At 40.8% G+C, this 21,727-nt stretch overlaps 2 protein-coding genes across 4 annotated transcripts; both read left to right on the top strand.

Annotated features, from left to right (window-relative positions):
- Nucleotides 1-3,422: 3,422 nt before the first annotated feature.
- si:dkey-190g11.3 (uncharacterized protein LOC567059 homolog) lies at nt 3,423-6,877 on the top strand. Of its 2 annotated transcripts, none has more exons than XM_044026723.1 (6): nt 3,423-3,670; nt 4,468-4,707; nt 5,169-5,273; nt 5,963-6,103; nt 6,185-6,235; nt 6,352-6,877. In XM_044026723.1, the coding sequence occupies exons 2-6, from the start codon at nt 4,663-4,665 to the stop codon at nt 6,532-6,534; spliced, it is 525 nt and encodes a 174-aa protein (XP_043882658.1). In that variant the 5' UTR covers nt 3,423-3,670; nt 4,468-4,662; the 3' UTR covers nt 6,535-6,877. The 2 variants fall into 2 exon arrangements, with proteins under 2 accessions (XP_043882658.1, XP_043882657.1); XM_044026722.1 differs by having other exon boundaries at nt 4,347-4,532.
- Nucleotides 6,878-7,808: 931 nt separating this feature from the next.
- Nucleotides 7,809-12,912, top strand: plk2b (polo-like kinase 2b (Drosophila)). Of its 2 annotated transcripts, none has more exons than XM_044027171.1 (14): nt 7,809-8,058; nt 8,147-8,254; nt 8,360-8,476; nt 8,719-8,848; nt 9,011-9,194; nt 9,390-9,588; nt 9,711-9,858; nt 9,999-10,093; nt 10,375-10,507; nt 10,718-10,798; nt 11,062-11,218; nt 11,454-11,583; nt 11,743-11,853; nt 12,021-12,912. In XM_044027171.1, the coding sequence occupies exons 1-14, from the start codon at nt 7,849-7,851 to the stop codon at nt 12,210-12,212; spliced, it is 1,995 nt and encodes a 664-aa protein (XP_043883106.1). In that variant the 5' UTR covers nt 7,809-7,848; the 3' UTR covers nt 12,213-12,912. The 2 variants fall into 2 exon arrangements, with proteins under 2 accessions (XP_043883106.1, XP_043883105.1); XM_044027170.1 differs by having other exon boundaries at nt 11,059-11,218.
- The last annotated feature ends 8,815 nt before the right edge of the window (nt 12,913-21,727 follow it).

Below are 21,727 nucleotides of genomic sequence, written 5' to 3'. Positions count from 1 at the left end.
CTGCATATATTTTAGGATAGGCTTATCGGCAAATTCAATCCAGTTAATTACTACTGGATTAAACATTTTCCCATGTTAAAAATACAATTTAATTTTAAAATTCTCTTCTAGAGCCTTCATTTTAGGATCCAGTGCCTACAAATGCCACCTTGACTGTGTGCAAAGCAGCCATTATCACTGTGGCTTTTGCACAAAAGTCTTTGTGAAAAATGTTTTGTCCGTCAGTTTAAAACCTGCTGCAAGACAGCAACCAAAAATATTACTGCAACTTTGGACCACGGTGACTCCAGCATCCACTCCAGCATCCATGGTGACTCGGCGTCCACAGCAGACCATTTGAAAAAACAAACCTGTTTTTGCTTGCAGTTATGGGAGGAAGTTTGCTCACTTTACCAAAGAAGGAAGAGCAACACTCTAAGACGACCCACCGTGAAAGAAGGCGCTCAGGCTGCACTGTGGTCAGTAATGCATGCTACATGGATTGTTACAAAAACTGAATTACGGAAATTAACTTGTTATGTTGTTAAATGTGTCTCATGAGGGTTAGTTATTCTTATTTTCTGTCATGTTCATGTGTGAGTACACAGGACAGAACTTGAGGTTGGTACCAGTGCCGTTTTGTTTTTTTAAATGAAGCACTATGAAATGCACACGTTCAATATTGCTGTCTCCACAGTGAGACAATGGTCTTGAATTTATAACCTTATTGTACGAAGCAAAAATGTCAAGGATTGTTTTCATAATATATAATTTTATATTCATATAAATACCTAAAAATAGATATATTTAAAAAATCACAATGAAAGTGCAGTTTCATTTTATACCACAGGTGTCTGTGTTTCTTCTGAAAATCAGAGGTATTTTGGACCAGTCATAGGCTTTTAAAATAGATGGCTGTAAATCCAAATGCTGAAATTAATTAATTTTTAAGTAGTGCTAACTCAATTAGTTTTTAACTCTACTAAATTAAATATTTTGAGTGACAGCTAAATTCATATTCATCTGTGTTCCAGGAGATTTGCTTGGTGGTAAAAAAATTAATAAATAAATGAAAACAAGTTGTTTTCCTTAAGTGATTAGCCATTTTATTAGTGGTAAGACAATAAAACATCAGTGTTACACCAGAAGCTAACCATTTTAAGTTTGCACATTATTTTCACTTTGGATCATTTGTAAATGTATACACAAAAGATTACACACAGATTCAAGATGCTGCGCAGAGACATAAATACAAAGTAGAAAATAGTCAAACAAAACAGCATAAAATAAGTTGAAACAGAAAGGTAAAAAGTTTATAAAGAAGTAGAAAAATAAAGTAAAAATTAAATAAATGTGGGATTAGGTTTAATTCAGAATCTTTCATTAAAGCAGTTTTCATGCAAAGCAAATTGAAAAGAAAGAAAATACAGTTAGCTATACATGACTGTGTGGCTCATGGACCCAACCATTACTCCATTCATGGAGAATGAATTGATCATGAATATAATCGTTAGTTGCAGCTCTACTACGGTGGCCTTGAAGTGCAAATCATCAACACAAATAGGAAAACACCGTCAACTGAAACGTCAGCTAAAACAACCAAAACACAAGAACATTAACTGAAACTGGTTGTTACATTTCAGTTAATGTTGTGTTTTTCCATTTGTGATGGTGATTTGCACTTCAAGGCCACCGTAGTAGAGCTGCAGTTAATGAAATATTTATAATCAATTCATTTTCTCAATGAATGGAGCCATAGTTAGGTCCATGAAATGTCATGAAATGTAGAAACATATTGATCAGTGTTTGACAAACCTGGAAATGATGTTCTCAAATGATTCTGTTGTAATTTATTTTTTTTTCTATGGAGCAAAGAAACCAGAAAATATTCCAAAAAATAAATGAAAATGAACAGTTAACTTATTGTTCACAAATCCAAAAGACAGAACTCCCCCCAATACAACACTTAAGTGTGAATTATAAATGAAGTTAAAGTGTCAACAATCAGGTGACTTTTCAAAGCAATGGAAAAAAAGAGTCGTTTTCTATTAATTTATACAAAAATTATTCTTCAAACACTAAAAATACATTGAATAAAAAAAGATAAGAAATAAAGGAGAGGGGAGAGAGAAGGGATAGAAAGAAAGTTAGATATAAATAACAAAAGTGGCAGTAAAAGAAATATGGTGACAGAGGGGACAGTAAAATGGAAAGTAATAAAGGATGTAAGAAGGGATGGAGGAAAGGAATAAAAAAAGAAAGGAAGGGGAAAAGGAAAGCAATGAAAGAGGACAGAAAGGAAAGAAAGAACAAATGAAAATAGAAGTTAATCTGTTTGTCTACTCACACAGGTAAATCACATCCAGTCCAGTCGGTGAAATCCAGTCCATGTGTGTCACTGCTGGTTTCTGTGAACGCATGAAAACAGAAAATTAACTTGGGGCAACTTTACGTGATCGTCTCCGTCCTGCGGAGGCTGATGCTGCTCCATCATCCTTTCCTCATCTCCTCGTTCCTCATCTCCTTATCAAGCAAACATGGACAAAGTGTGTCTCAGACCGCGTCTCATTGATATGTCCTGTCCCACAACTTAGACTGAGTCGGACAGTTTTGCTCTTCGTTCACAGCGAAGAGTTCATTACAGTCCCTACACTGTGAACGGTCATCAATGGGAAAAGGGGAAGATAGAAAGAGGACGGACACAAAAGAAGGGGACATTTGCAACATGAATGACGCAGACAACAATGACAAACAAACGCTGACTACTCTCACTCTGTCCTGAACTGAGTGTTTGGATGCATGGATTGTTGTTGTTGTGTGACTTAGCTGCGATAAACATTTCTATCAGTAATTCCAGTTTATCTTAGGTATAGTTTAATTATTTAAAGAGAGAAGAGAAACCCAACAATTCACACAAGCACTAGTGGCAACAGTGGAGAGAAAAAAACTCCCTTTTAACAGGAAGAAATCTGACGAAACCAGACTCAAAGATGAGCGGCCATCTGCCTCGACCGGTTGGGGTGATAGGAAAAATGGGGGCAGCGGTGGGGGAGACAAAGGACAAGAGGGAGGTAGAGACAGAAGAGAGAGAGAACAGGACCAGAAATACATTGAAACCCTTGTAAAACCCCTGAAATGTTAAACCTAAAAGCATAATTTTTTGTTGCTTGTAAAACCATGAAATACCTTGAAACCCTTGTAAAACCAGGAAATACCTTGAAACCCTTGTAAAACCATGAAATACCTTGAAAACCATGAAATACCTTTTGTAGTTGCTTGTGAAAGCAACTTGCTGGTTTTAGCCATTTTATAGGGTGCACCCTCTGGCATTAAAGTTTTGCTTCCTCTGAAGCTTTAGTAATATTGTTGTTCCTACATAAAGCTTTAAACATAGCTTTTACAAAGCCTACAACAGAAAAAGGACTCACTATGGGTAAAAAAAACAAAACGTGGACAACCCACTTTTCCTTTTCATTGGCTATCAATAATAACCCCTCCTAAGACGATCCCATGTTCACTCTCCCTTCTTCCTGATTGGTTGCTTTATCCATCCATCCATCATTTGTTTCTCTACTATCTGCTTAGCTTTTATTTTGAAGTATTTGCTTTACTTTTGGGTTACCTGACTTCCTGTCCTTTTGAACTTCTTTGTAGTCAGCTCACACTGCTGCACCTCCTCTTCTCTGAGAATGTGAGTAAAGAGCTTTAATGTCTCTGATCATAAACTGCTGCTTTCACTGAGTGTCGGACTGTGATCCGTGTTACGTGATCCTTGTGTTGTAAACACAAACTTCTAGAAGGTTTGTGCATGAAAAGTCCTCAGTAGCACCATCTGCTGTTGGAAAAGTGTGCTCTGCTTGTGTAATACTCTGAACTTGACCTCCTGGCAATCATTAACAGAGAAATATTTTTCCTTTTATATCCCCACAGACTGACTACATCTGTTTACAGGGTTATTTTTATCCCGGTGGACTGTGCTTTATATACAGCACAGTCCACCGGGATAAAAACTTAAATTACAAGCTCTTATTTTACTGGGAGCTTTCCGCTCTATCTTAAGTCAGACAACAGAAATCCATTGAACAGTGCCTGTGTTCTTAAATTGTTACTGTGACCACAACTCTTGCACTTTGTTTGTCTAGTTGTACTCTTGTATTTCCATGTTTGTATTGTAGTTGCTACCTTCCTGTTTTTATTCAACTGTGATGTGTGCTGCTGCCTTTCTTGGCCAGGTCACCCTTGTGAAAGAGATCTTGATCTCAATGGGTCTTTTATCTGGTTCAGCATCTGTTTGGATGAAAGAAAATGATAAAAAATGTGACTTTACAACGTCAAATCTTTGTGCTGTATTTTTATTTTTTTTTTAGTATTTATTGGAGCATGTAATGGAGGACAGTATTGAGTTAATTCTGCAAGACCATGGCAGCATCCTCCTCAACAACAGACCCAATCCTGTATTTTCAGCCTGCACCGGTGCTCTGTTCACAGGACTGTACGGAGTCTGGAGTCTCTTTGCAGTGCCTGGCTTTCGCAAAATCCCGTGGAGTCTCAAGGTGCCTAACACCTATTTATTTTAATTTTTTTCCGTCTTTGTCAAATCAGACAAATTTGTCTGAAATCAAAGACAATAAGCGGAGATGAAACCCAACTTGCACACTAACAATAATTTGCTTATTTTGGAGCATGGTTCTCCAAGCTATAGCAACATATGTGGGAAAAGAACAAAGGGTAAGTCTACAGTAGTGATTCTTTTTAATGGGTAACTGCACCATCTTCTACATTACATTGATCTATTGGGCATTTTGTGCAGATAGTCTGTTATAGATAGAAATTCAAAGCAAATCTAGGCTTTTTTCTGAAGTCAGAAATGTTCTTCCTCTGCTTTGATTATTCTGACCTGTTAGCTATAATTAGAAGTAGACAAGTAAACATTACCACATATCAAAACCAGTTTGCTTTAGCTAGGAATACAAGAGAGGGCTGTATTTATTATTCAGACATATTGTTGCACTGATCAGATTCAGTGTTATAGTCGCTGCACTTATTGGGATTAACCGTTGTAAACAGATACTGCAGTATTTATGCTATTTCTCTTTTTCAGTTGAAGATGATGGATTTATTATTGGGGACTGTGAAAGACGAACTAGAGGCATTAACTTTAACTTGTTGCGTGTTGTTCTTTGCTCCAGGTGCCTTATTTGCCCTCCAGTAAAAATCAGACGCTGAACACTATGAAGCTGCTTGAAGGACGAACGGGTCGCTTAGTAGATCTGGGATCGGGAGATGGAAGACTGGTTAGTGAGTGTAAATGTTAGTTTTCAAACGGGCACCAGTAAGATGACACCAGTGCATATTTACTTAATTACTAATGACTTAATGAAAATACTTGGAACAGTGTTTTGCTTGCTGTCGCTTTTCCACAAAAAAGTACAACTACGTCTACATTCAAAACAAACTTATTAAAAACCCACTAAAATTTACAGCCAACTTTTCAAACATCAGTCCAACACCTACATAATCATTTACTATCACGGTGTTTACTGTAGCATTGTTTCACAAAGTGTTTATACCAAGACTCGCTGTATGTATAAATGTATAAACTGATGTATAAACTGTGATAAGATAAGAAATGTCTGACTGTTTTTACTGCTATTCCATTAAGTTACAGACTAGTAGCTAAGTGGTAGAGCTTAGAGTTTGATTCCCATCTCTGCTAGTCTACCGTGTCCTTGGACAAGACACTTAACCTCGCGTTGCCGTCAGCATTTGAATGGCACATAGATGTGCTGTATAACAGTGCAAGTGAATGCAGCACAGGTGCTGGTCATCAAGGCTATAAAGTGCTATACAAATACACACTCAGTATTATTTTACATAGGTAAATCAGATGTTTTCAAGAGATATGTTTTGATAAATGAATGCATTTCTTATTTTATGCATGTGTAATAAGTAAAAGTTTTAATATGCTGTAAATACTTTGCAGGTGTTTGCTGCCTCCTCTGCTGGTTTCCAGTGTACAGGCTTTGAGATTAACTCTTTATTAGTGGCCTATGCCAGGAGCAAGGCTCTCTGGACAGGTGTTCCCTCCAGTCAAGCAACCTTTGTCAAAAAAGACTTTTGGAAGGTGAGCACTTAAAAAAAAAAGGTCTTGCTGTTCTTAATCCTGATCAGAGTTGATTCTCCATCATGTTCGTGTCTGTCACAGACTGATTTGTCTTCATACAACAACGTGACTGCTTTCCTCGCTCCAGGAGTGGTGAGTTTTCCTTCTGTTTCTCACCCGTCACTTAAAGCTGAATTAGTCACGCTGTATAAAACATATAAGATTTGATTGCTGACTGACTAATGCAGCCTATTCTGACTTCTTTACAGATGGGAGTGCTCGGTGAAAAGCTGTTGAAAGAGCTTCCCGGCAATGCACGTGTAATCACGTGTCGTTTTCCTTTCCCCAACTGGCCTCAACGCTTGTCTGTGGGCTCCGGTCTTGACCAGACTTTTGCTTATGACATAGACGCTGTGCGCTCACACCTAAGAATTAGTGTGAGCGCACAGTGAACAGTGGTGTGGCAGTCTTTCTGGGTTCTTTTTTTACCCTGATCTGTTGTTTTCACAACCCCACAGACACCGGGAATCAACTAAAAGGTGACGTTTAAAGCCATAGCACAGGAAAAGCAGTGCAGTGATGAAAGGGACTCCTTATTCGACAAGATGATTTCTAGAGCACTTAGACCTAATCAGTATTAGTTCAGTCTTTGCACTGATCACAGATGCTTAAGATATGGTTGTGACTCCACTTTGTAAGAACTTTATTCACACTAACGCACCTCATTAGAAGCCTGCTATGTTTGACTCATGTGTGGTTTGTTAAATCACTGCCTATGTAAAAGCATTTAATGGATCTCTGATGCTTGAGGTGATTTTTGTTCTATGCACAGCCACCTCACAGATGTTAGAATATTATTCTCTGTTATTTGCATTATCTGACCCTTGTGGCTCATATGGTTATATGTAACTCAGTAGATGGGCAACCACAGTTATGTGTGCAACCCACATTTACTTTTCCCATGAACTGTGAATGGCTTAAATTCAAATAGTTGCTTGAAGATAGACATTTAAATGGATTGTGCTCATCTGTCTAGTTCATATCACCAAGTCTGTATTGTTATAGTATCTGCAGATAGATATGACCTTTCTATTAGTTAATAGGCCACCACAGCCACTTTATTAGGTATACCTGTTCAACTGCTTAATAAGAGCCAATGTGGTAACTCACTCAGGTGTCGTGTGTACCTAATAAAGTGGCCGGTGAGTGCATTGCTATCCAAAATTTCCACCTGAGGGTGCTGGTGCTCTAAACTGAGTTTGGTGCAAGAACACCAGAGGACATGTACCTGAGTAGAATACAGAGTGTATTTCCTCTGCATCGTGGATATGTCGTCAGTCAAATGCACCAAGCTTAACATTCTGTAAAATAGATTTTGCCCAACATTTAAAAGGTCCATGAAACTGAGTCCTGAGTTCCAGGAACAAATGTGAAAAAAAATATCTCCGTTTATTATTATTATTATTATTGTTATTATTATGGTCTGCGGCTGGTGCTTCAAATAATCTTGAATTATAGTGGATAACATGAACTTCACACGTTGTTCCTGATTACATGTCATGTGATCAACACCGGGTTCATGCAAGGTTTGTCAATATCAGGCAGAACTCATTCTCTCATTTCACTTCGTGACGTCAGAGAGAGGGCGGCAGACAACCGGGTGGGCAGGGAGGGAGGGAGGGAGGGAGGAAGGCTGCCACAGTATAAATGCTCCCAGACGGAGTCTCCGGATCTCATTCTGAGTCCAAACTAACAGAGAGCATCTAATGGAAGTACAGAGAAGTGTCGTGTCCCAACAAAGCACCACCACCACCACCACCACAAGCAGCAGCAGCAGCATGTGTGAGTCCACGCAGAGATCCTGCGAGCCTCGCCGAAAGAGAGTGGATGAGCGCAGTGCGCCCTCGGAGATGTCCAGGATTATCACCGATCCTGCCACGGGGAAGTGTTACTGCCGTGGAAAAGTTTTGGGAAAGGTAGCGCCCGCTTGTAATCTGGATTTTACCTCGTAACCCAGAAGAGTCAAAGCAACAGATTTGTGTTAACCGATGTTCTTATTTCCAGGGAGGGTTCGCTAAATGCTACGAGATGACCGACCTCTCCACCAGCAAAGTTTACGCAGCCAAAATCATTCCACATGCGCGCGTCTCCAAACCTCACCAACGGGAGAAGGTAAGCGCGCCTGTGCCTGTGCGCACTGGTGTTTAACTTTAGTGCACGTATGACCATCACTCATCAGTCCGTGTCACTGACCTTTTTGTTTTTGCCCTTCACTAGATTGACAGAGAAATTGAGCTGCACAGAGCACTGCACCACAAACACATAGTGCACTTTTATCACTATTTTGAGGACAAGGAGAACATCTACATCCTGTTGGAATACTGTAGTAGAAAAGTAAGTACAATTCACCACACTATGCTTTGACTACTGTATGTTATCCTGCCCAGTGCTGTTTAGAATTTGGATTACATCTGCATTGCACCCAAAATCAGTGAGGGAGAGTGAGTCTGCTCCTACCACCATTGTGTTAAATACATTTTGATGTTGATGTTTTTTTACATAATTCAAAAAAAGCAAAATGTTTTTCTGTAAGCAGCTCTTAACACTGACGTCTTCCCTTTGTTTGTCTCTTGCAGTCGTTAGCCCATATCCTTAAGGTTCGTAAGGTGCTCACTGAGCCAGAGGTGCGTTATTATCTGAGGCAGATTGTGTCTGGTTTGAAGTACCTGCACGAACAAGAAATCCTTCACAGAGACCTGAAACTTGGTAAGGACTCTTCTTGCAGCAGTGACACGCTACAGTACTGAGACAATCTTTGATGCCAGCCCACTTTGTCCTCTAGTTTTTTTTTCTTAAATCAACGCCTTAGCCTTTGATCTTAAGTCGGGTATCAGGTGCTCATCTTCTCATTTCCTCTGGTCCCCACAGGTAACTTCTTTGTGAGCGAGTCCATGGAGCTGAAGGTCGGGGACTTTGGTCTGGCTGCCAAGTTGGAGCCGGCGGGAAACAGGAGGAAGACGATCTGTGGAACTCCCAACTACCTGTCCCCCGAGGTGCTAAACAAGCAGGGCCACGGCTGTGAATCAGACGTTTGGGCCCTTGGCTGTGTCATGTGAGTCGGATAACCATAAATTCATCATTAGGGAACTTCAAAGGGTTTAATAATGGGATTAAATATGAACTAATATTAATGACCAATATCCTCAACATACATTTATTCATTTTTTGCAACATTTGCAAGCATGTTATTCAGTTTATTATATTTTGACTGATGAAAATGAACTTACGTCGGCCTGTTATGTTTCAGGTACACCATGTTGTTGGGCAGACCACCATTTGAAACCACCAACCTGAAGGAAACGTACAGGTGTATTAGAGAGGCCCGGTACTCCCTGCCCTCGTCCCTGTCACCACAGGCTAAGCAGTTAATTGCCAGCCTGCTCGCCAAGACCCCCGAGGACAGACCCAACCTGGATCTCATTCTGAGGCATGACTTCTTTACACAGGTTAGACGAAGTTCCCTCCTTACCGTTTGTCTGTCCCAGTCTGTCAGTCCGTGTAAACAGCACTGCGTAGGAGTGTAACAGTGACCACCGGCCACACACTGACCCACTTTCACTCTAAACAGGGCTTCAGTCCAGAGCGTCTGCCGGCTAGCTGTTGCCATTCAGCTCCAGATTTCCACGTCTCCAGTCCAGCCAAGAGCTTCTTCAAGAAAGCTGCTGCCGCACTCTTTGGTGGGAAGAGAGACAAGGTCAAATACTACGAAACACTGAGTGAGTATTAGAGGCACCCATTAGGGCTTGAATGCGCCACTTGAATCACCACTCACCACATTTGATTCTGCACCGGCTCTGATGAAGTGTAGTCAGCTGCTGCCACGCTCTGATTTTTGTGCTATTATTGTTTTTGACAGATAAGTTAACCAAAGAGGAAGAGGAGATTTACAAACTGCAGCATGACCTGGAGAGAACTGTCATCAGCCAGCAACAGAGCAAAAAGATTTCTGAGGTAAGAGATGACTCATTCAGCACCAAAATAGTGTATATACACAATAGTAAAGTGATAATGTGTGGTCTTTCATTTAGGCATTCAGTGGATAGATTTGAGATATGTGTTGGAGTCTAATGAGTCACTCTGGTGCTATACTGAAACTTTGAACCAAGCAAGCACTCTTTTAGATCCTTTAAGTCTACCACTTTGCATCTGTGGGTAACCAGTGAGTCATAGTAGGAAGAGATGATCTAAACTCGCAGACTCTAAATCCTGTCGTCACTGATTCTCACCTCCAGAATGGAAGTCTACTTCCGCCATCTGCAGAGAGCCACGTTGCCCTGGCAACAGAGAGCCAGTCTCCAGCTACGCAAGACACCATCCGTCTGATTGTAAGGGGAAGTCTGGGGAGCTGCAGCAGCAGCAGTGAATGTGAGTTTACCACCCTCGGTCCTCACGTACGCACTCGCAGACAAACGATGGCGGTGTTACGTGAACGGATCTTATGCAATCCTTAAGTGAGCGTAAAGAACACATAGGAAATTCAAATAAGCACATGAATAACAGAGTGGTTTGATATAAGAGCTAGACCACATCATTATCTTGTACTGACCCATTCTGAATGATCTGTTTTTACTGAAGGTCTGGAAGACAACACAACAGGCAGTGTGGCCGAGACTGTTGCGAGCGTGTTGAGGGGATGTTTGGAGAATATGCCTAAAGGTGAGTCAGTTTGTTGAAAAATCATGACTCATGCATATTAAAGATAATTCCATATTAAACTGCAAGGCTGCACCTCTGTATTTAGCCATAAAATAGCTACACTGACAGAAATGCAGTTGAAACAATTCAAGATCATCAATGAAAAACACTCCTTCTTTTCCTTAGTTAATCGTGACATGAGTTCTGTGTAGCTATGCCAATTGTTTACATCTCTTTTTAAGTTGTTTTCTAATCTAATCTTTTGTGTTGTCGGCCTGCAGCAGACGACGTTCCTCAAGGCTCGACGAGCTGCAGCCTTCAGTGGGTGACAAAATGGGTGGACTACTCCAACAAGTACGGCTTTGGCTACCAGTTGTCTGATCACACCGTGGGAGTCCTCTTCAACAATGGCACTCACATGAGCCTCCTGCCTGACAGAAAGTATGCACCATCCCTATGCTTTCATAATACTCCACCTTCTCATTGAAAGTTATTAATCATCATATTTAATGGAGACTGCTTGTTTAAGCTTGCAGTGTTACATAAGATTAGGCTTTGGAAAATCAGTTTTTTTTGTTTTTTGTTTTATCTTACATTATATCAATACATCAGTGTACATTATGTTTTTTTTTTTGTTTTGATTGGATTCCCAACTCTATCCTCTGTATATTTTCAGGACCATCCATTATTATGCAGAGTTGGGCCAGTGCTCTGTTTTCCCCACCTGTGAGGTTCCGGAACACTTTGTGGGCCAAGTGACTGTACTCAAGTACTTTTCTCACTACATGGAGGAAAACCTCATGGATGTAAGTAAATATCTCTGCTCCCCCCTCACTCCTCCTTTTCATTCCTTGTTGTTTTTTTTTGTCTTTCAACCCCGCCGGGAGGATTTGAAGTAGCATCTTTCAAGTTGCGGCATGTCTGATTCTGATGTGCGTGTGTGTGTGCCTCTTCTGCTTTCTCAGGGCGGGGATTTGGGCAGTATGACAGACGCACACATGCCCAGACTCTACCTGCTGCAATGGCTCAAGTCCGACCGCGCCCTCATGATGCTCTTTAACGATGGCACATTCCAGGTAAACACACACACACACACACTATCATAGAAAACATTTGCTGTTGCTGGGTTTGCTTTGAGAGGATAAACCGCTGCGTTAATATTAAGGAACAGCCTGCCATTATCTTTGATCAAAGATCCGTGGTGCGCAAACTAATTAAAAACACATCCCTCCTCTCTCCACAGGTCAACTTTTACCACGACCACACCAAAATCATCCTGTCCTGCCAGCAAGACGAGTACATGCTGACATACATCAACGAGGACCGCGTCTCAAAAACCTTCAAACTCAGCTCCCTGCTGACGTGCGGCTGCCCCACCGATCTGCGTGATCGCATGGTGTACTCCCTCAACATGCTGCTGCAGAGGTGCAGCTAAAGCCAACGAGGACACGTCCCGGAATCGTGTGAAGTAACGCTCCATCCAACGCACTGTGTCCCAGCGGAATGATGATTAAGACGGGATCTGCTAAGACCGGTGGGACCAAAGATGAACTTGTGCTAAGTGAATGAATATTCCTCCACTGCTGCACCTTTGTGACTCAGCAGAGGCGCGGGGGAAAACGAGAGACTGGACGGAATAGAGATAAAGAAATGTAGCACAATAACAGTGGATTGAAAAGGGCTGATTTGTTTTGTCAATTGTTCTACGAGAGAAAGGGCTGAGTTATGTTGGTACGAATGTGAACCCCAGATGTTTTGGGGGGGTGGGGGGTGGAAAAGAGGGATAATTGGAAAGTAAAGTCAAAAGCTGGGCTGGCACCAGCGTAATCATGTACAGAGGTGTAGTAAAAGGTGTTTATCGAGGACGTCCAAGTAGAGCGACGCTCTGAGTGCAACCGGACTGTGGAATATTGTAAATGATGTACAGTGTATGTCACAACCAAGTCAGCAGTGCAAAAGAGGTGATCTGAGTGTGTGTGTGTGTGTGTGTGGATGCTCCAGAACTTAGCTGTTTATGTGTGAGTGGGAGGGTTGAAATATCACACACATTTTTCAATACTGTGATTTGTTCTCCTCACTGACAGATGGACTCAGTACACTGAGCTGAGGAGTAAAATGTGTGTGTGTGTGTGTGTGCGGGGCTAGCTGGAAGAGAGAATTACATAAAAAAAACTGTATCAGACATCCTCTAAGCATTCCTTAAGAGCCATGAAAACCTTGAACGAAAATGTCCTAAATTATTGTGTTTTCAAGGGTGCAGTATTTATTTATTTAATAATAAAGCATTTTCTATAAAAAAAAAATCTGTGTATGTTGTGTATTTTCTGAATAAGCCCTAAACTCAATCAGATCTCTTTTTTGTTCCTTTATGTTACAGCAGCTCCTTCGTTAATGTACTGTGCAAATGAGTTTTTAACCAAATCATAATGACAGCACAGTTCTTTATCTCCACACTGGACCAAATCAACAACTTTGCAACAGGAAATGGGCACAGATGGAGATGGATAGACATGTTTACAGTAAAGTGTGTTTATGTTCTGGTCATGCACAAGGATGTCTTCCTTGTATCCTTGTATCCTTGCATCCTTGGCACCAGAGGCACACACACTTCTTCACATACAAACAAGGGCACTAACCAACAAACACTCAGGTGTGTGATTCAGAGTGAGAAAGGTGGGGAAATTGCAGGGAAGGGACAGACGACACTAAACGCAGGTCTGAAGGAAAAAAAACATGATGACGATAAAATAAAATGCCAGACCTGTTGGTTTTCATATGTCACCAGTTGCGTCAGAGCTTTTGTCAGAGTCAAAGTGACTACAGTCACTTTTGGATGTCTTTTCCACATTCCCTGATTGTAACCATGGAAACAAGCAACCGCTACCCGATTTGGTAAGTCGGAAATCATTGAAGTCTGTATAAAAATACATGTGACGTGGCTCCTCTTTGCTGAAGTCAAGCTACAATCCTGACATCAGCTTAAATCTTCAGCAGATGAGTATTTGATCAGGCTGTCTGTTCCAACACCTCTCCTCCTTTCAAGCTTATGCGCTGATGGAACTTGGATGTCTGAGTCATCCTTTTAGTTGTTCTCTCCAGAATATCCCTGCTTTCCGTAGTTCAATAATAAATGCCTCATGCATAAACATACCCACTCAGACAGATGCAGCTTGTGCAGGAAGTAGCCTACAATAGGAAGTGGCAGGAATTATTCATGACGACACCTCTGGGTCTGAGTGCAGGGGGTTTGACAGTGAAGCTTCAGTGAGACAGAGATAGATGCTGTTGTTGATGTGAAGTTTTGTTGGCCTTTAAGGGCTTTTTTTCCCTTCTTTTTACTTGTGTTCCTAACATTGGACAAAGGAGTGCGGCATCTCCACTGGATGGGTTGAAACAAATTATTTGCGAGAGGAGGAGAGGCACATTCTCTGAGTTTGTTTGGATGGAAAAGGTATAGTAGGTCGATGTAAGAGTTTGTGTGAGTCATCGAAACTGTTTCAGCGCCTCTGTGGATCAGCAAAGGGCAGCTGGAGAGCTTCAAGAGTACTTTGTCCACATCTGTGAGCTTGAGATGAAGATAAATCCAGCGGGGAAACTTTGTTGAGTTCTGAGAGTGCAACTTTCCTGAGATGTGGAGGGAAATAAAATGCCTATAATCCTGTCTAGTCTTCAGGATTGCTCCAAACAGAAACTGCTCCTCTGCTACTGTATGTCACAGTGACAGTGAAAAGTCGTGTGCATGCAGGCAGCGTTAGCTCTGGAGTTCTTTATACGGCGAGTCCTGTCATTAAGTTCTTTGCAGACAGTTCAGCAGCATTCGTGGTGATAGTAGGCACAGGCATGATTTTAAACTGTGTGTACACTGGGATGCACTAAGGCTCAGCACTCCTCCTACTACTATGTGGACAAAATGGGCTGCCAAGTCCAAATGCTGTCTTCTTATAAAGAAGAAGTGAATATGTATCAAACCGTTTCTTTCTTTCCTTTCATGTGTTCATATAGAAAGCCTATTAAGAGTGAGTCACGTAAGATGCAGTAGCCCCTGGCTGTCTCGGGAGTTTCACCTCAATGCTCCCTCGTCTGATTCCTGTCATTTCCTAGAATCCGCACTATAAAAAAAAGATTTCAGATTGCTACAATAGTTTTTGGGGTTCATTTGTGCATGAAAGTGTACTTGGCAGGACTTTGCCTCAGCAAACCAGCCAAAGAGAAGGATGAAGGACACGTCTGCAGTTCAAACATCGTTTGAACACATTGTTTAAAATGTGTGTCATGCTCCTTGGAGATATAGCTCAGGAATATATATAACAGAAATATTACAAAAGTCACTCAACATGTAGTACTGTATTGCATGCAAATAACATAATGATGTAATCTAATGGGGGGGTTTTCTTGCAGATATTGATTAAATGGGTCAGACCCAAGCAACTGGACTGAACTGGCATGAACTGGCATGTCACGCTGTCAGCAGCTCCAGTTTTCATTAACAGTGAGGGTCACCACTGTAGCTCGACAGATGATCGTTGAAATGAAACTTGCTGGGAAATAATTACCGTTGAGCCTTGTCTTTGGAGGAGCTGAAGCAAACTTACAATTGCATTCCACCCATACCAGCAAATGAGAAGGTGTAGGCCGTAATCTGCCGCTCTCTTTTTCATACTCAGCATCCTCTTGGCGACGTTTCGACTTATCTTTGAATAAGCTGTCTCAAGACGTTCAATCACATTTTATTTTTTATATATTTATTTTTTATCACACAATATTGTCATTTTAAGAAATGTTTTTGGGTTTTTTTTCGCCCACAGTTGTTGCAAACCTGCTAAATAATACAGCACACGTATGTTTCTACAGAATCACTGCAATGGCACGTCGTGAGCGACAGAAGAGTGTGTTTTCACCTGATGTGGAAAGTTAGGCGTTTATCAGATTTCATTTAGAAGTGTTTAAATGCAGCTCTGTCTTGTGGAGGGAGGAAACTCCAGAGGCTTCAAAGCAGCGTATCAATCCTGTGAGTCAGAGTCGAGAAAAAAAGACAAAGCAAATCCTACGCACACACACACACACACACACACACACACAAGCACCATCTCCCTTTGGATTCAGCCGAGCTGTGTTACTCAACAAGTCAAGAGATTAATGTTCTTTCCTGTCTACCTGCTGAAGCTTTAAAAACTATTGTCACCAGTAAGAGGTGAAAATATGTCGTAAATGTGATAATACAACGTGTTGGCTCCAAAATGATGCAATTACACGGTGGGAAACCACATCACGAAAGATGAGTACATTATTAACTGATTTTGAAGATGACACATTCTTGTGGTTACAATCAGTGACAACCACGTCACCTGCATCTATATTCTAACAACACAATGGACACAGATCATGATTTGCCAAAGCAAAAGTGAGTCTGAGTCATTTCAGAATGAGAAAGTTTAGATCACAGAGATTGTGGCTGAACGGTCTGTGACATCACCCACCTTTGGCATTTCTCTGGGCCCACAGTAAGAAGCCTGCCTCCAGTAAATGCCAAAGGTAATGTTATCCAAATTGCTGTACTTCCAGCAGCATGTAGTGGACAGATGCAGGGGTGGATGAGAGGACTGTGGTGCAGGATGGAGAAGAAGGAGGAGGAGGAGGAGGACTGGCTTCATGTTGTCAGCTGGAGGAAGATGAATCTCTACAGGGTCAGCTATTAAATGCAGAAAACGCCTCAAAGCACTGGCATTTCAGAAGAAAACAAAAGAAGGAAAAAGAAAGAACTTTTCTTTGTGCAACTGAAAGTTCTGTACGGCAGAATAACTCATACAGCTTGTTTGTCATGTAACCATCGTGTTCACAAAAGCAACTACAAATGAACTCATTATGAGGAACTGAATTTTTTTTTTTTGGATTGGTGGATGATGATTTCATTCATTCCATCAAGAGTGAATACAAAAAAAGAATTCTTTGAAGTTATTGCAGACAGCAGCAGCTCTGCTCCATCCATGATGTTTCTCTCATTCATGAAAAGTGAGCGTGGGGTCAAGGACTTGTATCCGACGACTTGTCTGACAGTTCCCGTCAATTCACCAATTAATTCATCATTTCTGATAATAGACTGGCAGCTTCCGCTTGCTCTGCCATTGAGCTGAGTGGGAAAGACACAACTGTTTCCATGGTGACAGCAATTCTCACCCTCGCCTGCACGCAACAATCCAGCTGCAATTCATTTGATTGCTCCCAGTGAGTCATCCCATTTTAGGTGTGCACTTCAAAAGAGTTCTGATCATATTATTTGGTAATGCCGAAAATATGCTCATTAAATTATTCACACAAAATCCTTTATTTTTGACATTCACAACTCACACCATATGAATCGCTCATCAGCGTGAAGTTGTTTATATTATCTCGTGTGTAATGGCTTTAAAATAAAAGCTTTTATATGTACTTACGGATCTTGTGTCTGCCGCAGCCTGAATGGACAAACAAGCCACAGCATGCTTTTTTTTTTCTTTCTTTTCAAATGGAAACTTACTACACAAATAAAGACGAACAACATTCTTTTTGGCATGCAAAGGCCACCATAGTTCCCTGACCTGCTCGGGAAAGAGAGCCCTTCATTCGTTACGATCTGCAGTCTCTCCATTAGTGAACAATTCTTACACACGGTGTATACACTGGCAGCAAGAAACATTCATCCCATTTTTTTTTTTTTGAGCAGTAAAATTCGATTCTGAAAATGTTCTGTCGGCACTTGTGTCCTTGTGGTTCCATTCATGCTCCAGCCTGTTTGCAGCTGCCTCGCTTTACTAGTTCTATGTTGCCATGTCTTTCTTGCTTCTGTCATAACATAAAAAGAATCACCTGCTGTGTGCAGCAAGGGCATGTCACGAGATCTGAAAAATGTTTACAGTATAAGACTTTGTTACTGTACTTAAGTACAAAATTCACAGAGCTGTACTTTACTTTGTTATATATATATTTTTAGCAACTTGTACTTCTACTCTACAACATCTTTGTTACTCGCTACTACCAAATAAAATCAGAAGAAGAGTTGATGGTAATGGTCTGTATTTATATGGAGCTTTACATTTAACATCAGACAATTACTTTTGATTCTTAAGTATAGCAAATGTTATAGACTTAAAGACTTTTACTTCAGTAATATAATAAAAAAGTGACTTCAACTTCTACCAAAGTCATTTTCTGGTAAGATACTTTTACTCAAGTATCCCTTTAAGGTACTTTATACAAGACTGATACTGAGAAACGCAGGGAGGTTTTTTTTGTACCGGAAAGGCTCATTTGGCTTGTAATAGACATTTGTTTATATTTAAAGGTTGCACAGTACAGTTTTAAACTTTATTTTTAAAGAAATATAAATGATATACTTAAATCTGCCATAACAGATGTTATCATTAGGTTTACTGTGTTACAAAAATGACAGAAAAAAAGGCACTTAAGCAGCTGCAACAACGCATAATAACAACTGAAACAAGTGTATTTATGAAATAAAGGTCTAACTAGTGACACAATAGCCGATGACAAACTGCAGTGCCGGTTACTGTTAACCATGAAGTGGGACAATAGCTGTGGTCACTGTTTGTTTTCTGTTCAAGGGAAGTGGACAGGAACACATCCTACTGGAAATCCTGGGTTTGGCCTGGCAGATGAGATGGGAACACTAAGTTTAATGTATTTAGGATTGGAAGGAAAAGGAGTCTGTACACAAGTATCTCCAGAAGAAACCCTGGTCGCACTAATGATTACAAGAGTTTGAGAGTAGGAGTTAACAAGAAGATAATGAGATAATAAATGGCAGAGATTACTGAAGCTGGTCATTCTGTTCAATGATATGTCATCGGAACAAATACATATTACGTTTTCCCCAGTAGTTTATTGTTCTACTCTGACATGGTTTTATGTGCACAGGTGTTTAAAATAGAGACACAGTTTGTCTATATTTTGGATTTGCAGCGCCTCCATATAAGGACGGACTGTCTGCCGCTTGGATGAGAGCAGGTGTCATGGTGCGTGCTCAGATGAGTTAACCTGTGTGACTACCCCCGCTAAGTGCGGGCTCACAGACAAACAGCTGTACTCACCTTCACTTCAGAGTGACTGTGATGACTGCGAGGCCTCTAATTGCAAGTTGCGTCCGCGCGTCTGAGTGTGTGTCAGCCGAAAAGCCCACCTGTAGATCCTTATTCAGGCTTGACTAACACCCTCTAAATGTGTCCACGATGTCGTGTGTTTTGGTGGTGGATGATTTACAAGTTTACTGAAGCGCCATGGCTCAGTGGGTTTAAATGTAAGCCTTGTCAGCCTGGAGTATCATGTTTGGGAGATTTAACGGTTGATTATAGGGGACAGGCGTCCTGTAATAGTCTGCTGACTTGGCTTTAGAAGAATCTTAGGGAAATATAAGTGTTTCCGAGTTTGGGATTATAGTGCAGCTTTGCAGTATTTGTACCTAATATGTAGTCATTTTTTTTGTATAGCCCAAATTCAAAAATAACAGTTGCCTCAATTGGCTTTACAATCTGTACATGTAGCAACATCTTCTGTACTTAGATTCTGATAAGGAACAACCACAGAACTAACTAATAACTGTATTTGAGGCTAAATTATGTGACATGTTATGGTTCTATAATTAATATAATACAATAGCGCCTAGCTTAGTGCACTACAAATAGGTAGTTTAATGCTGTTCTTACATGTCCTACCTAACTGCCTAAAAAAAGTAAGGTTTTTATAGCACAGTACTTTTACTTTTAAATAAAGAATTTATGACATGGACCACAGAGATAACTGCTGTGTATCCACACAGGAATGACTACAGTAGGCAGGGAGAGGTGGGAGTTTCTGGGTGTGTTGAGAGAGAGTTTCAGACAGGAGACAGCTCACCACTCTGTCTGTTCTCACCACCCATGGTCCTGAATAGGAATAAGCAATGGTAGTAAACACAAGAAGAAAGATTTATCTTTTTTTAAAATGATTATCTTGTTCCATCTGAGCCAGTCTCCAGCTCTTCGTGGAAACAACTCTACCTCTTATCAGGGAAAGAACAAATATTTGTTCTGCATGTGGGAATCGTTTCCACGAGCAAACCTTTAACTGTATGAACAAGTCCAGACACGCCTCAGAGTCCAACACTCACACCTCCCATAAGAAGAATGTGGAAGGTGCTTTGTGTAGTTGGGCGATCAGTTCAGTGTGCTGCAGTATTTCAGTCTGCAATCTGAAGAAGCTGTTGTTCATTGTTCCTGATGTCCCTTAATGCAAGGATTCATTGTCAAAACCACAGGTAGATAACGACACCCACATCCCTGAGGTCATGAATGAGCTCGGCGCCAGGTATATCTTGAGACACGGGGGGGGTTAGAGGTCTATCAGCATCAGGGTATTGCATTTGCCTCAACATTTATACACAATTTTCACATCGTGAGAGAAAGACAACATATGTATTTAGAAACTCAAAAACTATAAATGCATTTTCAACTTTCTGGATAAAGCCACAGACTCATGATTTATTTTGAGAAAACTGGAGCAGATCGAGATAATGAAGTTTCTCAGTGATGTTATCTCTGTCATGGTGTGAGCTTCCATTCACTTCTGTCAGGTGTTTTTCCCTCATTCAATCTCATTTCAGCCCTCACGCACTTATCTCCGAGAGTTTGATGGCACGATAAAGCTGGCACAGCGGTTCCTCTCATCTTGTCCCGCATTGAGGTGATGTCATTGCCTTTCAGTCATATGAGACAAAATAATTCAAATGACGCCATGTGTGTACATGAACCTCTTTTGGAATAAAGACAAAGTGAGGTCATCAAAGTTCAGCTGCACATGTGTGGCTGTAAAACTCACACATGAAACTGTAGGCGTAAGACGGTTTGTCACTGCCACGTTTCTTGCTCCCCTCCGTCTTTGTTACTCAAAATAAATCGAATTCCTCCTGTGACGCATTGGCAAGATGACAAAGAGCCAGACTTCAGCATCAGTGTTTTTGTCACAGCTTGGACCAGAGACATGTGACTGCCAGCGTCTTCAAGGGACTCATGTTTGTTTTTTTAAATATACCACCACTCAGCAATTATGTAGCACAAAGAAACGAGTTTAGTAACTGTATTGTTAAAGTCTCCAACCTGTAATTCTACACCAGCAGCTCCTCGGACAGAAACTGAGACGTCGTTACGGTCCCACAGTGCATTTACTGTTAATGTCTATTATTGATTATATGTGAGTTCACTCTGGCCTCTGTTAACTCCAATAACTGCAGTAAAAGGAAATCTGGAGACAAATGTGTTGCAGGTGCACACTCATTCTTGAGCGATAAAGCCATACAGAATTTATATTATAATAGTGCTATAATTATAACTAATCTGGAAATGCCACATGTACTATTTCTAATGAATTAAAGCACATTCATTTCCCCAAATACCTCTGATATTCAGATAATCAAAAAAACTATGTAGAATGTGTTTGTAGTTCCTTTGGAGTTCCACAAGGCTAGGAATTAGGTCCGATGCTTTTTTATTTTTGTGAAGATATTGCAATTTATTCTGTTTGCAGAAGAAAATGTGTGCTTTAATAACATGAATAAGTATTTAATATTTGGACCTCACTTTCCTCTACTGCTACACAAAAACATATGTGGTAGAAAGAATAATTAGAGTGTCAGTGCAAGGAAGCAATAGTTATGTTCAACTTTTACATACATGAGTATGAGTCATTGCCACAGTCACAAGAAAAGAGAAAACTGGGATTTTTTTTAAGCTGTGCTAAATGTGACAGTGCTACGTCATTTGGAGTTGAAAACATGGGGGCGGGGGTGCTTGTTGTGACTTGACTGGGGACTGCAGTGACGACACGTTGACGCAGGAGCCTCACAGCGAGACTATTAATTCGGTCAATTAGCAATCAACTCCCAGAGTCCTGGGGGGAAACTACAAGCCGTGTGTTGCGAATGCT

The sequence above is a fragment of the Solea senegalensis genome, linkage group LG5, assembly GCF_019176455.1.
Source record: "Solea senegalensis isolate Sse05_10M linkage group LG5, IFAPA_SoseM_1, whole genome shotgun sequence".
In the NCBI taxonomy this organism is placed as follows: Eukaryota; Metazoa; Chordata; class Actinopteri; order Pleuronectiformes; family Soleidae; genus Solea; species Solea senegalensis.
Note: the sequence above shows the minus strand (reverse complement) of the source record. Positions and strands in the feature narration are given on the sequence as shown.